The sequence below is a fragment of the Mus pahari genome, chromosome 13, assembly GCF_900095145.1.
Source record: "Mus pahari chromosome 13, PAHARI_EIJ_v1.1, whole genome shotgun sequence".
Taxonomy (NCBI): Eukaryota; Metazoa; Chordata; class Mammalia; order Rodentia; family Muridae; genus Mus; species Mus pahari.
The window spans coordinates 30,717,607-30,736,186 of record NC_034602.1 but is presented as its reverse complement, the minus strand read 5'-3'; the positions used below and the strand labels follow the sequence as shown (position 1 = coordinate 30,736,186).

The following is an 18,580-nucleotide window of genomic DNA, read 5'->3' as shown; positions in this document are numbered from 1 at the left end:
AGAAAAGAAAAGAAAAGAAAAGAAAAGAAAAGAAAAGAAAAGAAAAGAAAAGAAAAGAAAAGAAAAGAAAAGAAAAGAAAAGAAAAGAAAAGAAAAGGGCATCATATGCCCTTTTGTGAGCTGCCGTGTGATGCTGGGAATCAAATCCAGGTCCTTTGAAAGAACAGTCAGTGCCCTTAACTGCTAAGCTGTCTCTCTAAGCCCTTGTTTTGTTCTGAAAGGGAGGATCTTACATATCTTGGCCTGACTATGAACTTACAAATAGCTAAGGATGTCTCTGAACTAATTCTCCTACTCTATCTCCCAAACGCAGGGATTATAGGCATAAGCTACCATGCTTAAAGAAATCCACATATTTAATTTAATATAAGGTTTTCTATTTTAGATGTTGTCATTAAATGTGCATTAGTAAAGGAAAAGCATCAGAGATACCCCCACCCCCCATGCCCAAATCCCTACTGAATGTTCCAATGAAAGCCTTTTTTCATGGAGAAGAGGTGTGGCCAGCAGGTTGCTTCAGCCAACAGCAGACTGGCTTTGAGCTGTCCCAGAACTACACCAGGGCTCCAGTTCACTCTATGCCATCTGAAATGTGAGGTTAAGATTCCCTCAATTATGCTCCCTGTCCTCCACTCAGCATGACTGGCAGACTGTAAAACTGTTTTATAAAAATATGTCTATCAGTGGTGCAATGTCAAGTTCTTACACGGAAGTAATCTTTCTCTTTCAGAAGCTTAAGAGGGAGCTTGGAGCCCTCTGAGGAACAAGGCAGGATACAGGTCCTTAGTCAACAGTGCCTCGGTACAGAAGATGGACCCCCTACACACCCATTCTGTGGGTGTCTGTAGCCTTTCCAGTGGTCTGCTACCACTGTTTGGGTATTATTTACATCAGATGAGGAGGAGGACAAAGGAGGTCAGGACCTAAAGTGGCCTAGGGAAATTGAGCTATGAGGTTTCCTGGGCCTTAGTTTCCCCATTTTCAAAAATGCATTCTCCCAAAGGATGAAGTCTCAATTTGATACCATCTAGAATCACCTGGGAAGAGTTTCTATGAAGAAGTGCTTTGAACAGGTTGGCCTGTGGGCGTGTCTAGGGGGCTTAACTTGATTATGTTAATTAGTGTGGAACGAACCATGCTAAGAGTGGGCAGCACCAGGCGGGGTGGCGCACACCTTTAATCCCAGCACTCGGGAGGCAGAGGCAGGCGGATTTCTGAGTTCGAGGCCAGCCTGGTCTACAAAGTGAGTTCCAGGACAGCCAAGGCTACACAGAGAAACCCTGTCTCGGAAAAAAAAAAAAAAAAAACAAATAAACAAGCAAACAAAAAGAGTGGGCGGCACCATTCCTTAGGCTTGGATCTTGAACTCTGCCTGAGCAGAGAGAAAGGACTGAGCACTAGCAGGCTTGTGTTCACCTCTCTGTGTTCTTGACTATGGATGCCCTGTGACCAACTCCTTCAAGTATCTGCTGCCTCAACTTCCCAGTCATGATGGACTATAAGTAACCTGGAACTATGAGCTGAAATAAATCTCTTCCCCTAAGCTACTTTGTCAGAGTACTTTATGATAGCAACAAGAAGGGTGTGGTGGTCTGAAGATGAAATCCCCCTAGAGGCTGACTGGTGGTGCTGTCTGGAAAGGTTATGGAACCTTCAGGAGGTGGAGTCTTGATTGAGGAAGAGTGTCACTGGGAGTGGGCTTTTAGGTTCTATAGTTTGGCCCCACTTCCTGTTCTTTCTCATGTGTGGAGAAGGTGTGATTAATTGCTCTGCCTCCTCACTTCCAGGCCACCCCCATTCTCATGCCGCCATGACTTCCCTGCTATGATGGAGTCTATCCTCCTGGGACTGCCGGTCAAAACAAACAATTCCTTTCTTAGTTTGCTTTTCACCAGGGCATCTTATCACAGAAACAGGAAAGTGGCTAACACAAAGCTAACATGCCAGCACCCATGCAGGGTTGACAAGGACCCTGACTGAAGCCCTTGCTGCTCTTTATCTTTTCATTCATATCGAGCTTTTGGCTGACTCAGGAAAACAGAAACATGTGGCATACTGATGGCCCGCCTTGTGATGCTTTGGTGTGAGTTTGACTGTGCAATGGCCAGTAGATCATCCCCTCCCTGTGCCTTCATGTCCAGGCACCATCAGAGTGTCTCCTCGGCTCTAACTGTGCCTCAGAGTCAAGAGCCCAACATCCTCCATCTGGACCGGAGACCCTACCACACATTAGCTTACTTCGCACACAGTCTTCTGAGGCAAACAGATGAGAAAGCACCATCTCTACTGTTCAAAAAGTGGAGAGGAGAAAAAAGGAGACCCAACCTCCCTCCCCCCCCAAAAAATCCCCCAAAATCATTCTAGGGAGGTGGAGCCTTTCAGCATTAGGGGACATGCTCTGAAAGCCATAAGGAATAGATATTATTTTGTAATACAGTCTGGCTTATACAAATTTTTAAAGAGAAAATTGAAAACCAAACCTCAGAACAAATTCTGATGAGATGGTACTGGGATCAAATCAGTACACAGCAAGTTAAATGGACTCTCTCCAAGGGCCCGGCTTGGGGAATTATGGCTGGGCCACAGTGATAGACAGACAAAGCATTAGAGAAAAGGGGGGCCCAGTGAAGCTGGGGTGGGCAGAGTAACATCCACCCCAAAATACATGCACGTGTCTAAGTCCTGACCCCATAGCTTTGAAGGGTCTTTGCAGGTCAAACCAAGTTAAGGATCTCATACGTGCATCCCAGGTCCTGAATCAAATGACAAGTATCCTTACCAGAGACAGGGAAGGGGGTGACAAGTTTCCAGGAAGAGGCTATGAGAGCATAGAGCAGGAGTAAAGTGACACTCAAGGCCAAGGAACACATGGAGCCACCAGCAAAGCTGTCAATCAAGGAAGGCCCTCCCTAAACACTCCAGAGGGACCTGGCCCCTGTATTTCCAGACTCTAGAACCACAAAGGAACACATATATTCGTTCTCTCTCTCTCTCTCTCTCTCTCTCTCTCTCTCTCTCTCTCTCTCTCTCTCTCTCTCTCTCTCTCTCTCTCTGTCTCTCTCTCATTCTCACTCTCTAACATCAGATGCATGGCACCTTGCTCTAGAATCCACAGGGAACTAGTATAGCAACTACACAAACCACAAGCCCACAAGCCCCACCCTAAACAAGACAGCACTGAGACAAGGCAGGCCCTGGAGCAAGGGAACAGGTGGAACACAGTGATCCCTGCCTGTCCTTTACTGCAGCAGTGTCTGTGCTGAAGACGGAGTGGCCCTGAGCCACCGACTGAGAGCTTTTTATTCACTTCTGGGGCAGGAGATAGCCTGGGTTTGCATGGCAGGTGGAGTCTGGAGGCAGCTGTCAGGCACTCTCTCTAGGCTGCTGGGCTGTAGAGGACACAGGTATTCAGACGTGTGCAGGAATAGGTCACATGGTCTGGACATCCACCTCTCACTGGGAAGACAATTTAGACTTGCTTGGCTGTGCCTGGCAGACCACTTCTCTCAGGTTGGCAACTGGTGCCCTGACTACTTTTCTCTTCCCACTCTGAGGGGTGCTCAGAGGACTTAGGATATAAGGGCACCATGTGGAGAATGGGGTGCTCAGAGGACTTAGGCTACAAGGGCACCATGGGGAGAATCAAGATAACTCTGTAACAATGTCTTCCAAATTAACACTCCCTCCTAGAAGGGGGGAGAGAGGTTCATAAGACTCAAGAAGTAAACAAAACCAGCTAAGCTCAGAGAGTAAATGAAACTCACAAGGCTCCTCCCCAAAGTTACATAAGCAGTAACAATTGTTTGGGAGAGGGGACTCTTCCATGGAATTGCCTGCAAGTTGAGCAGGGAGCCCAGGGGATGCTATTGGGAGTCATCAATCATGCTGCTGTGAGCTTTTAATGGTGATGTAGCTGCATCTGACTCTCCCATACTCCCATAATAACTTCGACAAACTCAACTGGTTCACTAAGCTCGACTCTGATAGAATTTAGAAGGGGTGGGGGTGGCATCTATCATCTGTACCCTGTTTGAGGAGAGTAGACATTTGTTCAGGTCTGCACAGGAAAAGTCACACAACTGTCCAGGCTTGCCAGGCTCCAGACCTGTTCAAGACGAAGCTGTGATTTAACAAACAGTAGTCCCCAAGAGGACACATGTACTCTGATATCACAACCCGTCATGAACTGGACATGCCCTTTGCTAATGAAGCCTTTCTACCCTCCCCATGACCACTATGGCACCACGAATGGGAATGTAGCATTACATGGCTGACTTGTGTCACAGGTTTTCAAATATGAGGATATTCCATGAGAACATGAGCTTCTTGAATGTAAGAGGTTGAATTCAACTCAGTATCTATAGTTTCTAACCTAAAGGAAAGAGGCAGTAAGTTACCCATAAATCCTAGTGAAATATCATGGATGAATAGATAGGGGGGTACAAAAGTGTGTGAATAGATGAGTGAATTAGTAGAAGTGTAGATGAACAGACAGGTGGGAGGCAGGAGGGCAGATAGATGGATGGATGTAGACGAAAAGGAATATGTGTGGGTGGGTGTACAGACAGAAAAGTGGGAGGTGAGTCAGTAGATAGGTATAGTAATGCATGGATGGATGAGTAATGGGTGAATGCATGAATGGATGAATGAGTGAATGTCTAGATGAATGAGTGAATGTCTCTATATGTGGGTGGGTGGATTGAAGAGGAGGTTGATAGAATGCATAGATAGAAGGTGAGTGAATTAAGAGATCCATGAATGGAAGGATAGATACATGTGTAAATGGCTAAGTGGATAGGTAGAGGGAGGGGTAGGTGTGTGTTTGTGTGTGTGTGTGTGTGTGTGCACTCATGTGTGTATTTATGTACATATGTATGTATTATGAATTTATGGGTGTGTAGATGCATGGATGGATGAATGGGTGGGTGGATGGGTGGACTGATAGATGAATTAGTGAATGGGGTGAGTGGGTAGATGGTGGGTGAATGGATGGATGGATGGATGGATGGATGGATGGATGGATGGACAGGTGAATAGATGGATGGGTGGGGATGGATGGATGGATGGATGGATGGATGGATGGAAGTTTGGATTGTTTGAGACACTGATAACTGATGAGACTTTGAGAAGGAATAAAGCATACACAAGATTTCAGGGCTGTCTTACCCTCTCGCTAGCTCTCTTCAGCACCTCTTCTGCTTCCTCCATGGCCACCATCTCCCTCTGGTACTGGTTTTCTGTCTTCTTCCTCATTTCTAGGTCACACTCTGCTGTCAGTGCCAACATCTTCCGCTCATACTCCTCCTGTATTTCATTTTCCAGCAGCAGAAACTGCTTTTTGAAAGCAGCGGCCATCTTCCTTTCTGTGTGCGGGGAGAGGTGACTGCCACTGCTCAGATTCTTCATCAGAAGGGCAATGACATCCTTACTAATCTGGTTCCGACAAGCCTCCAGGTCCGCATCTGCCTGGTTCAGGGTTGCGATCTCCAACCTGAGAAACAGAAGTCAAACGGACTCCATTATACGACAGCGTGAGAGAGCAAAGGGCCACTCAGGGCTGTCAGGATTTCAGGTATTCATGGGAAAGGCCTTTGCTTTCTTTCTTTCCTCTCCTTCTCTTCCCGTTTTTCCTCTTCCTTTTACTCTTTCATAATTTGAATGGAAAACGTTTCCCACAGGCTCATTTGTTCAACACTTGGTCATCAGTTGGTGGCATGGTTTTGGAGGTGGTCATGGTACCATAGTAGGTACAGCCTGCCTGGAAGTGCCAGCCTTGAGGATGATAGCACAGTCCTGCTTTCTGTCTGGTCTCAGATCACCGATGCCTCCAGATGTGGGCAAGCAGCCTCGTATTCTTGCTATGACCCTCAGCCCATGAACCAAAATCAATTTTTCTTCCTTTACCCTGTAGAGTAAAAGCATAATGCTTAAGCCTTTCTGATCATCTGCTCAACTGGATTCCAGAGGGACAGCTCAGGAGTGCACCCCTTCCTCTAGCTGTGCTCTGCAATGGCGGGCATCTTCTGTCACCCGAAGGGGATGTGACAATACAAACGTAGTAAAGAAGCCATCACAGAAAATCCTAAGCATTTGAAAGTAGAGAACACTGTGGTCCATATCAGTCTGCTTGAATTTTGTCACCTTTCACCTGTCCCATTAGGTCTATTCCCTGCCACGTGCATTTGAGCACTGAAAGCAAATGCTATAAGCTACGCTATCTTATCTGAAAACCCTTCAACACACATCGCTAAGTGTCAAGGAGATGAATAGATACACAGACAGACAGAAAAATGGGTGCCTGGTACCTAACCTATATATTTTTTACCAGAATAGCTATAGTAACCTATTATCTTGAGTTAAATGCACTTCGATAAAAGATATTTCTCTAGAAGAGAAGTCAGTGCTACTAGCTCTGAACCCCACCCCCATCCATCTCATTTTAAAGGACACTCCATGCATTTGCTTCCTTCATGGTCACAGCAAGCGCTTAACTGCAAGGGAAACGGTGCTGGATCCAGAAAGAATCACAGGAGATGCCTGAAAGATGTGTGTGCACAGCTAAATGCTAAATGAGCCGACCAGAATCCCACAAGACCTGAAAGTAAAGCTGTGCTCTACTCTGAGACAGGCAAAACAGACTTCACACCTTGAAGGAAGCCTGTGGGGCACAAAGAGCCATGGCTCCTCCACTACATCTTCAGTCCTCCTGAACATACGACTGGAAAGGGCCTGAGGCTGCAGACGGAGCTCAGCCGTGGTCTTTGGCACCCACACATCAGCAAGGAGAGTTCCAACTCGGAAGAGAGAGGCGGAAAAGGAATCAGGATCAGAGGAGGCAGCATGAGGAAGGAGAGAATGCAGGTGTGAGAACTGACAGCTCTGCAGACCTAGGAAGGGATGAGCACTGAGTGACACTGCTTGTGGAAGCTGCAAAGCTTAACTCTTGCCCAGAGAGACGCATAAGACTCTGATCTCCAGAATCTTAGCATTCCCAGGCATGAGCTGCCAAGCCTTCGGGGATCTGACGAGTGAACAGCAAGCTTGCAGACACTGCGCTGAGTGGCTGCAACCATCACGCATTCCTTAATTCAGAAAATATGGTGGCCTGCACTGGACAAACTGCACAATCTTGTTCTTTCTCTTGGCTGCGTGGTGAGCCACTTATTAACCAGGCAAGCTCAGGCAAAGACTTGGTTTTCCCATCTGTGTAATGGGAATGGCCCTAGATTGCTGTTCAAGTTTTTTTTTATCAAACAAAGAAATGACAATTTCACACCACAGTTTCCTGGCCTGTTGGCCCTAAATACTCATAGTTCACTCCATGGAGGGGTCAGAGCAGAGTTTGACACACACGCCAGCTTAAATATGCTTTGGTTGCAGCCACCTCACTGTCAAGAGCTTTACATAGACTGTCAGCAGTGGTAAGAAGAAAAGCTGTAAATACCCCAAGGCCACAGAAAAAGTCCCTTCAAATTAGCTTAATTTCCAAGCTATTAATGACATTAACTCTCATAGTTAATTGCCCAATGGCTTCAGAAAAACACAAATAGAAAAAAATTCCTCCCTCACATATAGCATCAGGTCCACTGGTGAAGCGACACACTTCCCTCACTGGTGATCATTTACAGGACAATGAAATATATGTTCTTCCATTCCCCCAGAAAATCCTTCATGACATCTAGAAAACAGGCATTTAGGGCCACATGGGATAGGGTTCTATGCTGGAACTCCTGTATCTCTCCAAGTACTGGCACGCCCACATTCCAAGAACCAATTATGATTAATACTTTGACTGGCTACTAGTGATAAAGATGAGAATTGTATTTATGCCTTCTTTCCTATTTGGTTCTTATAAAAATCAATCATTCTCACGAAATAGTGAGGCAAGGTATCAGGATAAAGTTGGGATCCAGTTGATACACATGGCAGCCAACAGTTTTCTGAATGGGGAAAAGGACTCATAAAGCAGTTCAGGGAACGGTAACTCACACAGAAGCCTGTGTAGCCACAGCCTCTTTTAGAATAATTCTAGTATCTCCAAGTTAGCTGGTGTAACCACAAAACAGCTCAATATTAACAAAGAGAAAGCTTTCCTCATCAGAACCGATTTCCATGGAAGGTCAAACATCACACGTACACCCTGTCAGCATGGTGGCCAGGCCGCAGAGAATGGGGAAAGTATCCCCTGAGAATCCCCAGGAAGTGGCAGTCACAAAATATGAGGAAAACACCAGAAAAATCAATGCTGAGCCAGTGAGCCAGAAGCTTGTCACGACTCCAAGTACAGCTCAAGCCACAGGGTGAGCTCTCGGCATCTTTCTTCCTGGACCCTCTTTCACTGAGTATTTCCACACAGAGAGTCAGGCTGCACTCCCTTTCCAGACACTGAGCTACTCTGTAAGAGGAAATAATCACTCACAGACTACATTCATCCCGAGGCATGGGGGCGGGGTGGGGGAGGGGTGATCCATGAGCAGAGCAGAAAACATTTGCCTTCAAACAGACTTCCTGCTTAAGTGGATAAGACACAATGCAATGATACAATGATATCTCTCTGAGTCTGTCTGTCTCTGTCTATCTCTGTCTCTCTACCTCTCTGTCTCTCTGTCTGTCTCTATGTCTCTGTCTCTGTCTGGCTGTCTGGCTATCTGGCTGTCTGGCTGTCTGGCTGTCTTCTGTCCCTGTCCCTCCCCTCCTGCATGTGTAGTCACTTCTAGCAGCCAGGGATGCTATGAAGAGAAGTAGTTTGGGTGTACAGGATGAAGATGCTACCGCTGCACAGGAAGTTTCCCTAGCTCTGTATGACTCCCCAATCCACTGTGCTATGCAGCTGCTACTGTGACCTACTCTGTCTGGCTCTTGGATACCCACACCCCATCCCACATGTAATATGTGTTGCCACTGTCGTTCAGCTTAATGGTTCTTCTCTCAGTCCTGGGCCAGGCGTGATACTGCACTCCTGGACTCCCTGCCCTGGAGCTATGGAAGCAGGATGATCAAGAGTTCATGTTCATTTTTGGTTACATAGCAAGTTCTGAGGCTAGCTTGGGTTACAAGAAACCCAGTCTCCAAGAAGAGGAGGAGGAGCCTTGAATCCCGACTCCAAGGCATCTGTATTCCTCCCATGTACGCAGTACAAAGACAAACCCCGTATCCAGGCAGTGCCCACTGCTATGCTGAGCCCCAAATGGGACCACAGCCAGGATCTGCAAAAACACCTGGCAATTAGTTACTTGTAAAAAGTGTTCTAAGCATGAAGAAGCTACCTCAAACAATAATGGCCCAAAGAAGCCAGCCAATGGCTGCAGCTTCCTGGGCTGTGTGGGCTTTCACAGAGGAAGACCACAGGCCTCGCTTTTGCAGAATGCTTGAAAGAAAAAATAAAAGACGGGCATTGAAAAAAAAAAAAAAGAAAGAACCATATGGTTAGCACATAAAAAACTACTCAATATGTGTATTTACAACTCCAGCACAACAAATACTCCCTACACATCTGCCGCACACAATACAACCTCCAGACGGCAGGCACGTCGCCAGGCAGAGCCATGGCGAGCTGTGAGCTCTGAACTCCTTATGCTCTGTCGCAGCAGCGTTTGCACTCGGGATTTCTAAGAGACCATTCCTCAGCAGCACTGTGGATCTGTAAGCACTCTAGCCTGGGTGCGAGCCCATTGCCACCTACACCACCTCAGACACGACCTCAGACAAACCACTGGAACCTATCTGAATGGCAGCTCACTGGTCTGAGAATTGAGCAGTCATGAGAATTACACAGGATGCCAGAGGCTTGGTGTGCCCAGGTTTTTCAGTCCGGGTGGCACTAAATTACTGGAAGCCCACACACATCATGTTTCTAGAACCTTCTGTGATCAGCCAAGCCACCCAGTTTTTCCTTCCTCCTAGCAGGTCCTAGCATGCATGGGGAACCAAGCCCATGTCCACTGTGACCCCAATCAGGGAACCTGATAAAGACCAAAAGGATAAAAGCAGTTCTCCAACCCTCTTTGGCAGAGTCAGCCTGTGAAGAAACGGTGCAGAGCTGAACATGCAAGCAAGCCCGGGGCATGCTCTGTCAGGAGTGAGCCAGGAGGGGGGAAATGGGCACAGTGCCGCCTAGCCTTCAAACGTGGCAACAATCAAGCTGCCCGCCTGCCCGCCCACCCGCCTGCAGGGTGAGAATCCCAGCTAAAGCTCCAGTGAGAATTGCAGTCAGGATAAATGACTTACTAGAGAAAAGGGCTATTTTTAGTAAGGAGCCCATGAGAGACTGATTTCCATGCAAACTAAGCCCCTGACATTTCCTTTGTGGGAGCTCCAAAACCTTAGTGGAGGTCAACACAGAAAGATAAAAGGTAACTGACAAGTGGAGGAGAAGGGAGATAGAGAGAGGGGGGGGGGAAGAAGGAAGGGAGAGAGGGGAGGAACCGGGAAGGAAGGGGAGAGATGGAGAGGGAGGAGGAGAGGGAAGGAGGGAGGAAGGAAAAGGAAGGTAGACAGGCAGGCAGGCAGACAGGCAGGCAGGCAGGCAGACTGACTGACTGAGACTGACTGACTGACTGACTGACTGACTGACTGGATATTCAAACCAGTGTCCAACCGCTGAGGCTGAAACACAGTTGAATCAATAAATTTTAAGAGAGAACTGGGGTGGGGTGGTGGGGGTTAGAGCCACTGGCTGGTCTTCTAGAGGACTTGTGTCTATTCCCCAGCTCCCACACAGAAGCTCACACCTTCTGTAACTCCAGTCCCCTGGGATCCAACGTCTTCTGGCCTCTGTGGATAACACACACACACACACACACACACACACACTCTGCTCAGACATACACACAGGCAGAACACCCATAATAAAAAAAAAGTCATATTTAAAGACCGAGCTGGGGGAGGAGGGTGAGGCACTGAGAGGAGGAGGGATGAATTTCATTCTTGCGCTGAGTGCTCATAGTTCCTGCTTGCTGATCAATGTGAACCACTCTTCTGACGAAATAAGATCGACAACCAAGAAGATACAAAAAAGAAGGTTCCAGAGACCCAGAGGAACTAATAACGTCAATACTCTGGCATCGAAATAAGCAAACTACAACACCACAGAGAGTTTCCTGTGGGAAGGAGGAGGCTGAGCTTCTTAGAACCTTCACATCTTGAATCAGAAGCGGAGCTGGAGAGGAGACATGTTCCTGCTAAAGAGGACTACTTCACTGGGGCAGAAGCATGCAGAGTTCTGCGTGTGTAAATTAAACACCCAGCTGTCAGTTACCCAAGTCCGATGGTTCCAGCCAACTCTTCGTTTTCATGCTGAGGAGGAGGGGACCGCCTGACTTTTAGCTAGGAGATGCTTTCATAATTGCTTGGGTTCATATCACAAGATATGAGATGGTGGTTTTGGTTCCCAGCAGGGGCTTGCATCCCAGCTGCTCACCCATTTCTGCCTTCCTAAGACAGGGTGGCAAATTTTAATTGCATCGTTAGCATTCCAATCAGAGAACTGAGCAAAAGAAGGGTTTGTGAACAGCTGTCCAAAGCCTAATTACCCAAGCCACACACACTACCCTGAAATCCAGAAGTGCATGGAGCCCTGGGCCCCACCACAGGGTGACGTGGGTCCTGTGCACCCAAGGCTCCAGGCCTGGCCGCTCACAGAGCAACTGAACAAGAGAAGAGCAGAGTCATCACTGCCAAGGACGAGTGGCTTTAAAAGTACCATGAGTCAGACTCAGTACAGCTTTCGTCCGAGGAGAAATCACAAATGAACTGTTAGCAATCCCCCTGGAAGGGGCACTAACCTTCAAGTCCTCACGCAAGTGGAACCCCTCCCCCCCAGCCCAAGTTGTTCCTGAAGACCTGTGAGTTCGTTCACATCCTTTTCGTCCAGGGTTTTACAGGATGGAGATAGCACAGTGCAGGTCTTTATCAACAACAACAAAGAGTTCCACCCGGCAAACCAAGGTGGGCTCCTGGGCTAGCCTCTTCCAAACAGCCAATTCTTCCCTGTTTTCTGTATTCAGTAAACAAACACCCAGCACACTCTTCACAAATACCCATTATGCCTTCCCATCCTTACACCTCCCTTTCTTCCTTCTTCCTGAAGTATTTCTTCTTACTCCCCTTGGAAGCTTCTACAGCATCAAGCACAAGTGATGATGTCACTTCCTCCAGGGAGCATTTTCAGGGCTCCGGAAGTGCCTCCTTCTTATGCATCCAACTGGCCCAATAGTACCAATGCCTAGCAACACTTCCATTCTGACCACCAAGTGATGAATGGATGACCAAGTGAACCCAAAAAGGACACCCCATGCCTGCTGCCCCCAACCCATCACCTCTCGAGAGCAGGCATGACGGAGGACCCTTACTCTTCTAGGGCTTGAAGCATGCTCCCAGGCTCCTCAGAAGTCAGGATGGCAACCACTTGGTCATTGAGGGAAAGGTCCTGGCTCACACCGTTAGCAGAAGTGAAGGGCGAGGGCTCCAGCTTGTTCTCAGGATGCTGAACCTGTAGAAGCGGAGAGACGGCTGGGTTGGCCTCCTGGAGAATACAGCGTGCTGGGAGGGAAGGCAGGGCTGGGTGTGCAGTCGGAGAAGCTGGCCTCCTCCCACCTCAGACCATCCCCTGTCCAGGTCAGAGCCTCCACTTCTCACCAAATCTAAAGGATGAGAGTTCAAGAGCTGCACACAAGAGTGTCAGGTAAACAAATCAAAGATATGCAAGATGTAACCATACGTACTCTGCTACTGAGATGGGTGGGGACAGGGAGGGGGGAGAGCTCAGTCAGGAAAAGTGCTTGCCACACAAATGTGAGGTCCCCAGGTTGAGCCCTAAAACCCACACTTTTAGAAAGCTGGGCACAGATTGCAGAGGCATGCAACATACCAGCCTAGCCTAACTGGTGAGGTCTGGATCAATGAGAGGCCCTGCCTCAAAAAAACAAGCTAAGAAGCACCTGAGGAGAAGATATGAACACACACACACACACACACACACACACACACACACACACACACACGAGTCAGGGGAGGGAGGGGTAAAGGGAGGGGGTCAAGGAGGACCAGGGTGGAATAGCATCTCCCGGACTTGACCGGATGGCAGCACTCATAGCTTTACAGCAGCTGTGGGTGCTCGCACAAGACCTGTACAAGATCAAGCCGGTCAACATCTCACCTTGGAGGGTCATGAGCCCTCCACCCTAAGGAAGGAATCATTGACAGTTGGCAGCTTCTGGGGAAGACAGAGACAGTTTTCTTTATGGGTATGACCCTGGGAGGGTGACTCTGTTCCAGTGAATGACCCCCACCTTTAGGTGTTTATGGGAAGCTCAAACCTGACACCTTAGATTATTTTTAAAGTCAGCGATGGACTTCACAAGAGTTAGGGGAGGATTAGGGGAGTGAAGATGACCAAAATATATTATGTGAAACTCCAAAAGGATTAATAAAATACATACATTTAAAATGACGGGGAAATGATTTTTTGTTCTGTTTTTTTTATATTCGTCTCTCATATATAACATCCTGACCGAGTTACTGTTCCTCCCCTTGCCCCAGTCTCTCCTCCCCACCTATCTGCTCCCTCAAATCCTCTCCCCTCTCTGCTTCCCCACAGAAAAAAGGTCTGCAATAAACCAGACCTACCCCATCACATCAAAGCTGGACAAGGCAATCCAGAAGGAAAAAGGGGTCCCACAAGTAGGCAAAAGTATCCAGGACAGCTCCCACTCCCACTGTTAGGATTCCCACAAGAACTCCAAGCTACCCAACCATCACATATGCAGAGTACCTAGCTCAGACCCCTACAGGCTCCCTCATCTTTGCAAGCTCCCATGGGTCCCAGTCAGTTTACTCTGTAGGCTGTGTTCTCATGGTGTCCCTGACTCCTCTGGTCCCTTCTTCCTCCCCTCCTCTGCAGGATGCCCGAGCTCTACATAGAGTCTGGCCGTAGGACTCTGCATCTGCTCCCATCAGTTGCCAGATAAAGTTTATCTGGTCTCTTTGATGACAATTCTGCTAGGCTCAGGTTCCAGAACACTCTGAAAGCAGGACAAACTGTAGGTAGTTTTTGTGGCTGGGGTGGTGTCGCAATCCCTCCACTTGAGACCTAGTTATGGCCAGTTCAGGCTCCATGTCCCCCATTACTGGGATTCTTTGCTACGGTTACTCTCATGAATTCAATGGAGTTTCTCCAACTTGACCCCAAAATGTTCCCAATGCCAGTTATTTCTCCAGTATTTTCTCTCTCCTCCATCACCTGATCCCTTCTGTTCCCAACCCCACCTGCCCCCAGTTCACCTGCAAAATTTATTCTATTTTTCCTACCCAGTGAGATCCACATGTCCTCTGGACCCTTAAGTCCTCCCTGTTACTTAGCACCTCTGAGTCTGTGGGTTGTCACATGATTATGATTTACTTAACAGCTAATATCCACTTCAAGTGAGTGCATCCATGTTTGTCTTTCTGGGTCCAGATTATTTCATGCAGGATGATTTTTTTTTTCTACTTCCGTCCATTTGCCTGAAGATATGATGATGTCACTGTTTTTTAACAGCTGAGTAGTACTCCATTTTGTAAATTGGCTACATTTTCTTTATCCATCTTTCAGTTGAGAGACATGTAGGTTGTTTTCAGTTTATGGCTATTATGAATAAAGCTGCTATAAACATAGTTGAACAAGTGTTTTTGAAATAGGATGAAATATCCTTTGGGTACATGCCCAGGAGTGGAATAGCTGGGTCCTGAGGTAGGTCAGTTCCCAATTTTCCTAGAAACCACCATATTGACTTCCAAAGTACAAGTTTGCACTCCCACCACCAATGGAAGAGTGATCTCCTTGCTTCACATCCTTTACCAGCACGAGCTGTGTCACTTGAGGTTTTGATCTTAGTCATTCCAATGTGTGTAAGGTGGAATCTCAAAGTTGTTTTAATTTGCATTTCACTGATGGCTAAGGATGTTGAACATTTCTTTAAATGTTTCTCAGCCATTCGAGATTCCTCTCCTGAGAACTCTGGGTTGAAGTCTGTACCCTATTTTCTAAGAGGACTATTTAATTTGTCAATGTCTAGTTTTTTGAGTTCTTTATACATGTCGGCTATTAGCTCTGTCAGATGTGAGGCTGGTGAATATTTCCCGTTCTGTCGATGGCTGTTTGTTGCTACTGATGGTTACCTTTGCCTTTACAGAGGTTTCTCGCTTTCCCATTGATTAATTGTTGACCTTAGTGCCTGAGCTATTGGTGTTCTGTTCAGGAAGATGTTTTCTGTCAATGAGCTCAAGGCTATTCCCCAATTTCTTTTCTATTAGGTTCAGGGTATCTGGTTTTACGTTGTGATCTTTGATCTACTGGGAATTTTGCACAGTGTGATAGATATGGATCAATTTGCATTCTTCTTTGTATTTCTTTCATTGTATATTTCTGGATTCTTAATCAAAAATCAGGTGTCCATAGGTGTGTGGATTTACATCTGGGTCTTGGACTCGATTACATTGAAAATTGTGTTTGTTTTTATGTTATTACCATGTGGTTTTTATTACTACAGCTCTGTAGTACATCAAGAATGATGATTCCTCCAGAAGTTAATATATTTTACAGGACTGCTTGAGCTATTCTGGGTTTCTTTGTTTTGTTTTGTTTTGTTTTCCCATATGAAGTTGAGTGTTGTTCTTTCAAGGTCTGTGAAGATTTGTGTTGGAATTTTCATGGTGATTGCATTGAATCTGTAGATTACTTTGGTAGAATGGCCATTTTTACTGTGTTAATCCTACTGATCCATGACTATTTTTAGACCTTTCCATCTTCTGCTATCTTCTTCAATTTCCTTCTTCACAGACTTGAAGTTGTTATCATACAGGTCTCCCACTTGCTTGATTAGAGTTGCTCCAAGATATTTTATATTATTTGTGGCAGTTATGAAGGGTTATTATGTTGTTCCCTTGATTTCTTTCTCAGCGCATTTGTCATTTGTATACAGAAGGACTACTGATTTTTTTCTTTTAGTTAATCTTGTATCCAGCCACTTCACTTACGATGTTTATCAGCTGCAGGAGGTCCCTAGTAGAATTTTTTGGGTTGCATACTATCTTATCATCTGTAAAGAGCAATGCTTTTATTTCTTCCTTTCTAACTTGTATTACCTATATCTCCATTAAATATCATATTGCTCCAGCTAGAACATCAAGTACTATATTAATTAGATATGGAGAGAGTGGATACCCTTGTCATATTCCTGATTTTAGTGGAATTGGTTTGAGTTTCTGCCCATTTAATTTTATGCTGGCTACCAGCCTGCTATAAATTGCCTTTATTATATTTAGGCATGTCCCTCGTATTCCTGATCTTTCCAAGACTTTTATTGTGAAAGGATTTTGTCAAAGATGTTTTCAGCATCCAATGAGACAATTTTTTTTCTTTCACTTTGCTTATATGGTGGATTACATTGACAGATTTCCATATATTGAACCATCCCTGAACAGAGATATAGCTTTTTAATTCCTTCATCATCATCAACCACATCAGAGGAAAACTTGTAAGTGGCCCCCTTGATGTGACCTTGCTGGCTGCTTCCTGAGGTACACACAGGTCTGTGAGATGGAACTAATACAGCCACAGCCTGCAGGAGGATTTGCTCAGTCTGATTCTGCCCTCTCTCCAGCACCTCAGGCTGGTTGGCTCTAAGAGTCTTTGATGGAGTTCAAGGACACACCTGGTGTTGCTGGCGCTTCTCTCCTCCTGCCATGCCTTGAACGTGTTATTTCCTGAGATGGAATGCCTTTGAATCTGGCCTCGGGGTGCACTCCTATGGCAGTGAAGATCAGGAGCTGACAAAGCTTAGGGCTAACAGAGCCCAAGTGGAATCTCTCAAAGCAAGCGGAAGACCCTGAGAGAGACCCCAACCTACCAGGAGTACCCACAATGATTCCAGGACATGAAGATGCTTGGTTAATGCTTACAGCAGAGGGAAAGTTGCATTAAGAAAGATTAAGGAAGGGACTGGGAGCCCCATTAGAGAGAGCAGGAAGAGCTGAGCTCCCTCAGGAAAGCCAGTCGCTGTGTACACCTAGAGGGTGAAGTGAGGGATGGGAAGAAATGAAGCACAAGTCAGGGCATGAGGGACTCACAAGCCAGGCCAAGGAGTCTGGCTTCACCTCAGAACAGTGAGGCTCCTCAGCAGGTGGGAGGGCTTGAACTGGGGGTAGAATAAAGCCATCCTACATAGAGAGTGCTAGAATGGAAGGGTCTTATTATCTGGACACATGTAAATTGTCCATCAGTCGGATATAAAATCATCTTAAGTGTTCATCACAAACAAACACACAGTGGAATATTATCTAGTCATCAAAAGATACCATCCTGTCTCTTAGTTACTGTTCTGGTAACCAACATAACTCTTGAAAGGAGGGCATTTAGTTCGGGGCCAGTTTGAGAGGGTTGGTCCATAGTCATCATGGTGGGAAGCAGACAGACATGATGCTGGAGCAGTAGCTGACAGCCTTACATCCTGGTCCACGGGGTGGGGGGAAGAGAGAGAGAGAGAGAGAGAGAGAGAGAGAGAGAGAGAGAGAGAGAGAGAGAGAGAGAGAGCCCAGTATGGGCTTTTTAAACCTCAAAGCCAATCCCCAGTGAAATAACTCCTCAGTTCCATTAACCAGAGACCAAGCATTCAAATATTTGAGTCTGGGGGGGGGGGGTCACTGTCATTCAAACTACCACACTGTCAAAATGTGGGTGGCCCTGGAGGATGTTACACCCAAAATAAGCCAACCACTGATCTGCATCACAGAAGAAATCTAAAAGGATGAACTCTTAGAGGCTGAGCATAGAGTGATGGTTAGCCGTTTGGGGAGGGTGCAAGGGAGGATATGAAGATGCTGCCCAGGGGTAGCCATGTTGGGATAGGCAATGCTGGGCAGTTCCATAGCACAGGGGAGCAGCCTGGTCACCGAGAAGGTGCTGCATAGTTGACACTAGCTGAAGAGAGCATGCACATTTCCTCACACAGAGAAACGATGGATGCCTGAGGTTACGGGTACGACATGCATTAAGTCCTGCACACACGTGCCAACCTAGCCCACTCTACCTGATAAATTCACACAAGTGTGTGTTAAGAAAAATATTTATAGAAATAATCCTAGAATCTTTCGTTTGATTGATGAATTAATTAATTTGCTCATTTACTGGCAATCCTGTGGATTGTCCTGGCACCCACAGGTGACTAGGTGACTGCTCCACCACTGAGATACATTGCCAGCCCCAGGGTTAACGATGAGTTTGTGTCCAAGGACAAGCAAAGTGAGCATCTGTCCTTAGATCGCCAGTGGAGTCTGACTTGGCCCAGAGCTGAGACGCATCAGGATAAAGGATGAGTGTCCACCTCACACCACTGCCAACCTGGGCGTCCCTGGGGACGAGACTCACCCGGCATCTGGACAGCATGCCTCCCTGCAGACATCGATCCCTCACCAGGAAGAACAGGGCTGCCAAGGTCAGGAGGAGGGAGATGAGGAAGGCTGCGATGAAGCCTGCTGCGTGGAGACCGTGGTTAGGCAGAACCTGCATGGAAAGAAGGGAGCCTGAGACCCCTCATGCTACCAC

The 18,580-nt window shown here is 46.7% G+C and overlaps 1 protein-coding gene across 1 annotated transcript in view; it reads right to left on the bottom strand.

Annotated features, from left to right (window-relative positions):
* The window catches only part of Evc2 (EvC ciliary complex subunit 2), an 85,300-nt gene that overhangs the window by 51,041 nt on the left and 15,679 nt on the right, over window positions 1-18,580 (bottom strand). The window contains exons 6-8 of the mRNA XM_029545408.1: window positions 18,404-18,538; window positions 12,351-12,490; window positions 5,167-5,491 (exon numbers count right to left, since the gene is read on the bottom strand). Of these exons, the coding sequence (XP_029401268.1) occupies window positions 5,167-5,491; window positions 12,351-12,490; window positions 18,404-18,538 (600 nt within the window). The remainder of the gene's footprint in view (window positions 1-5,166; window positions 5,492-12,350; window positions 12,491-18,403; window positions 18,539-18,580) is intronic.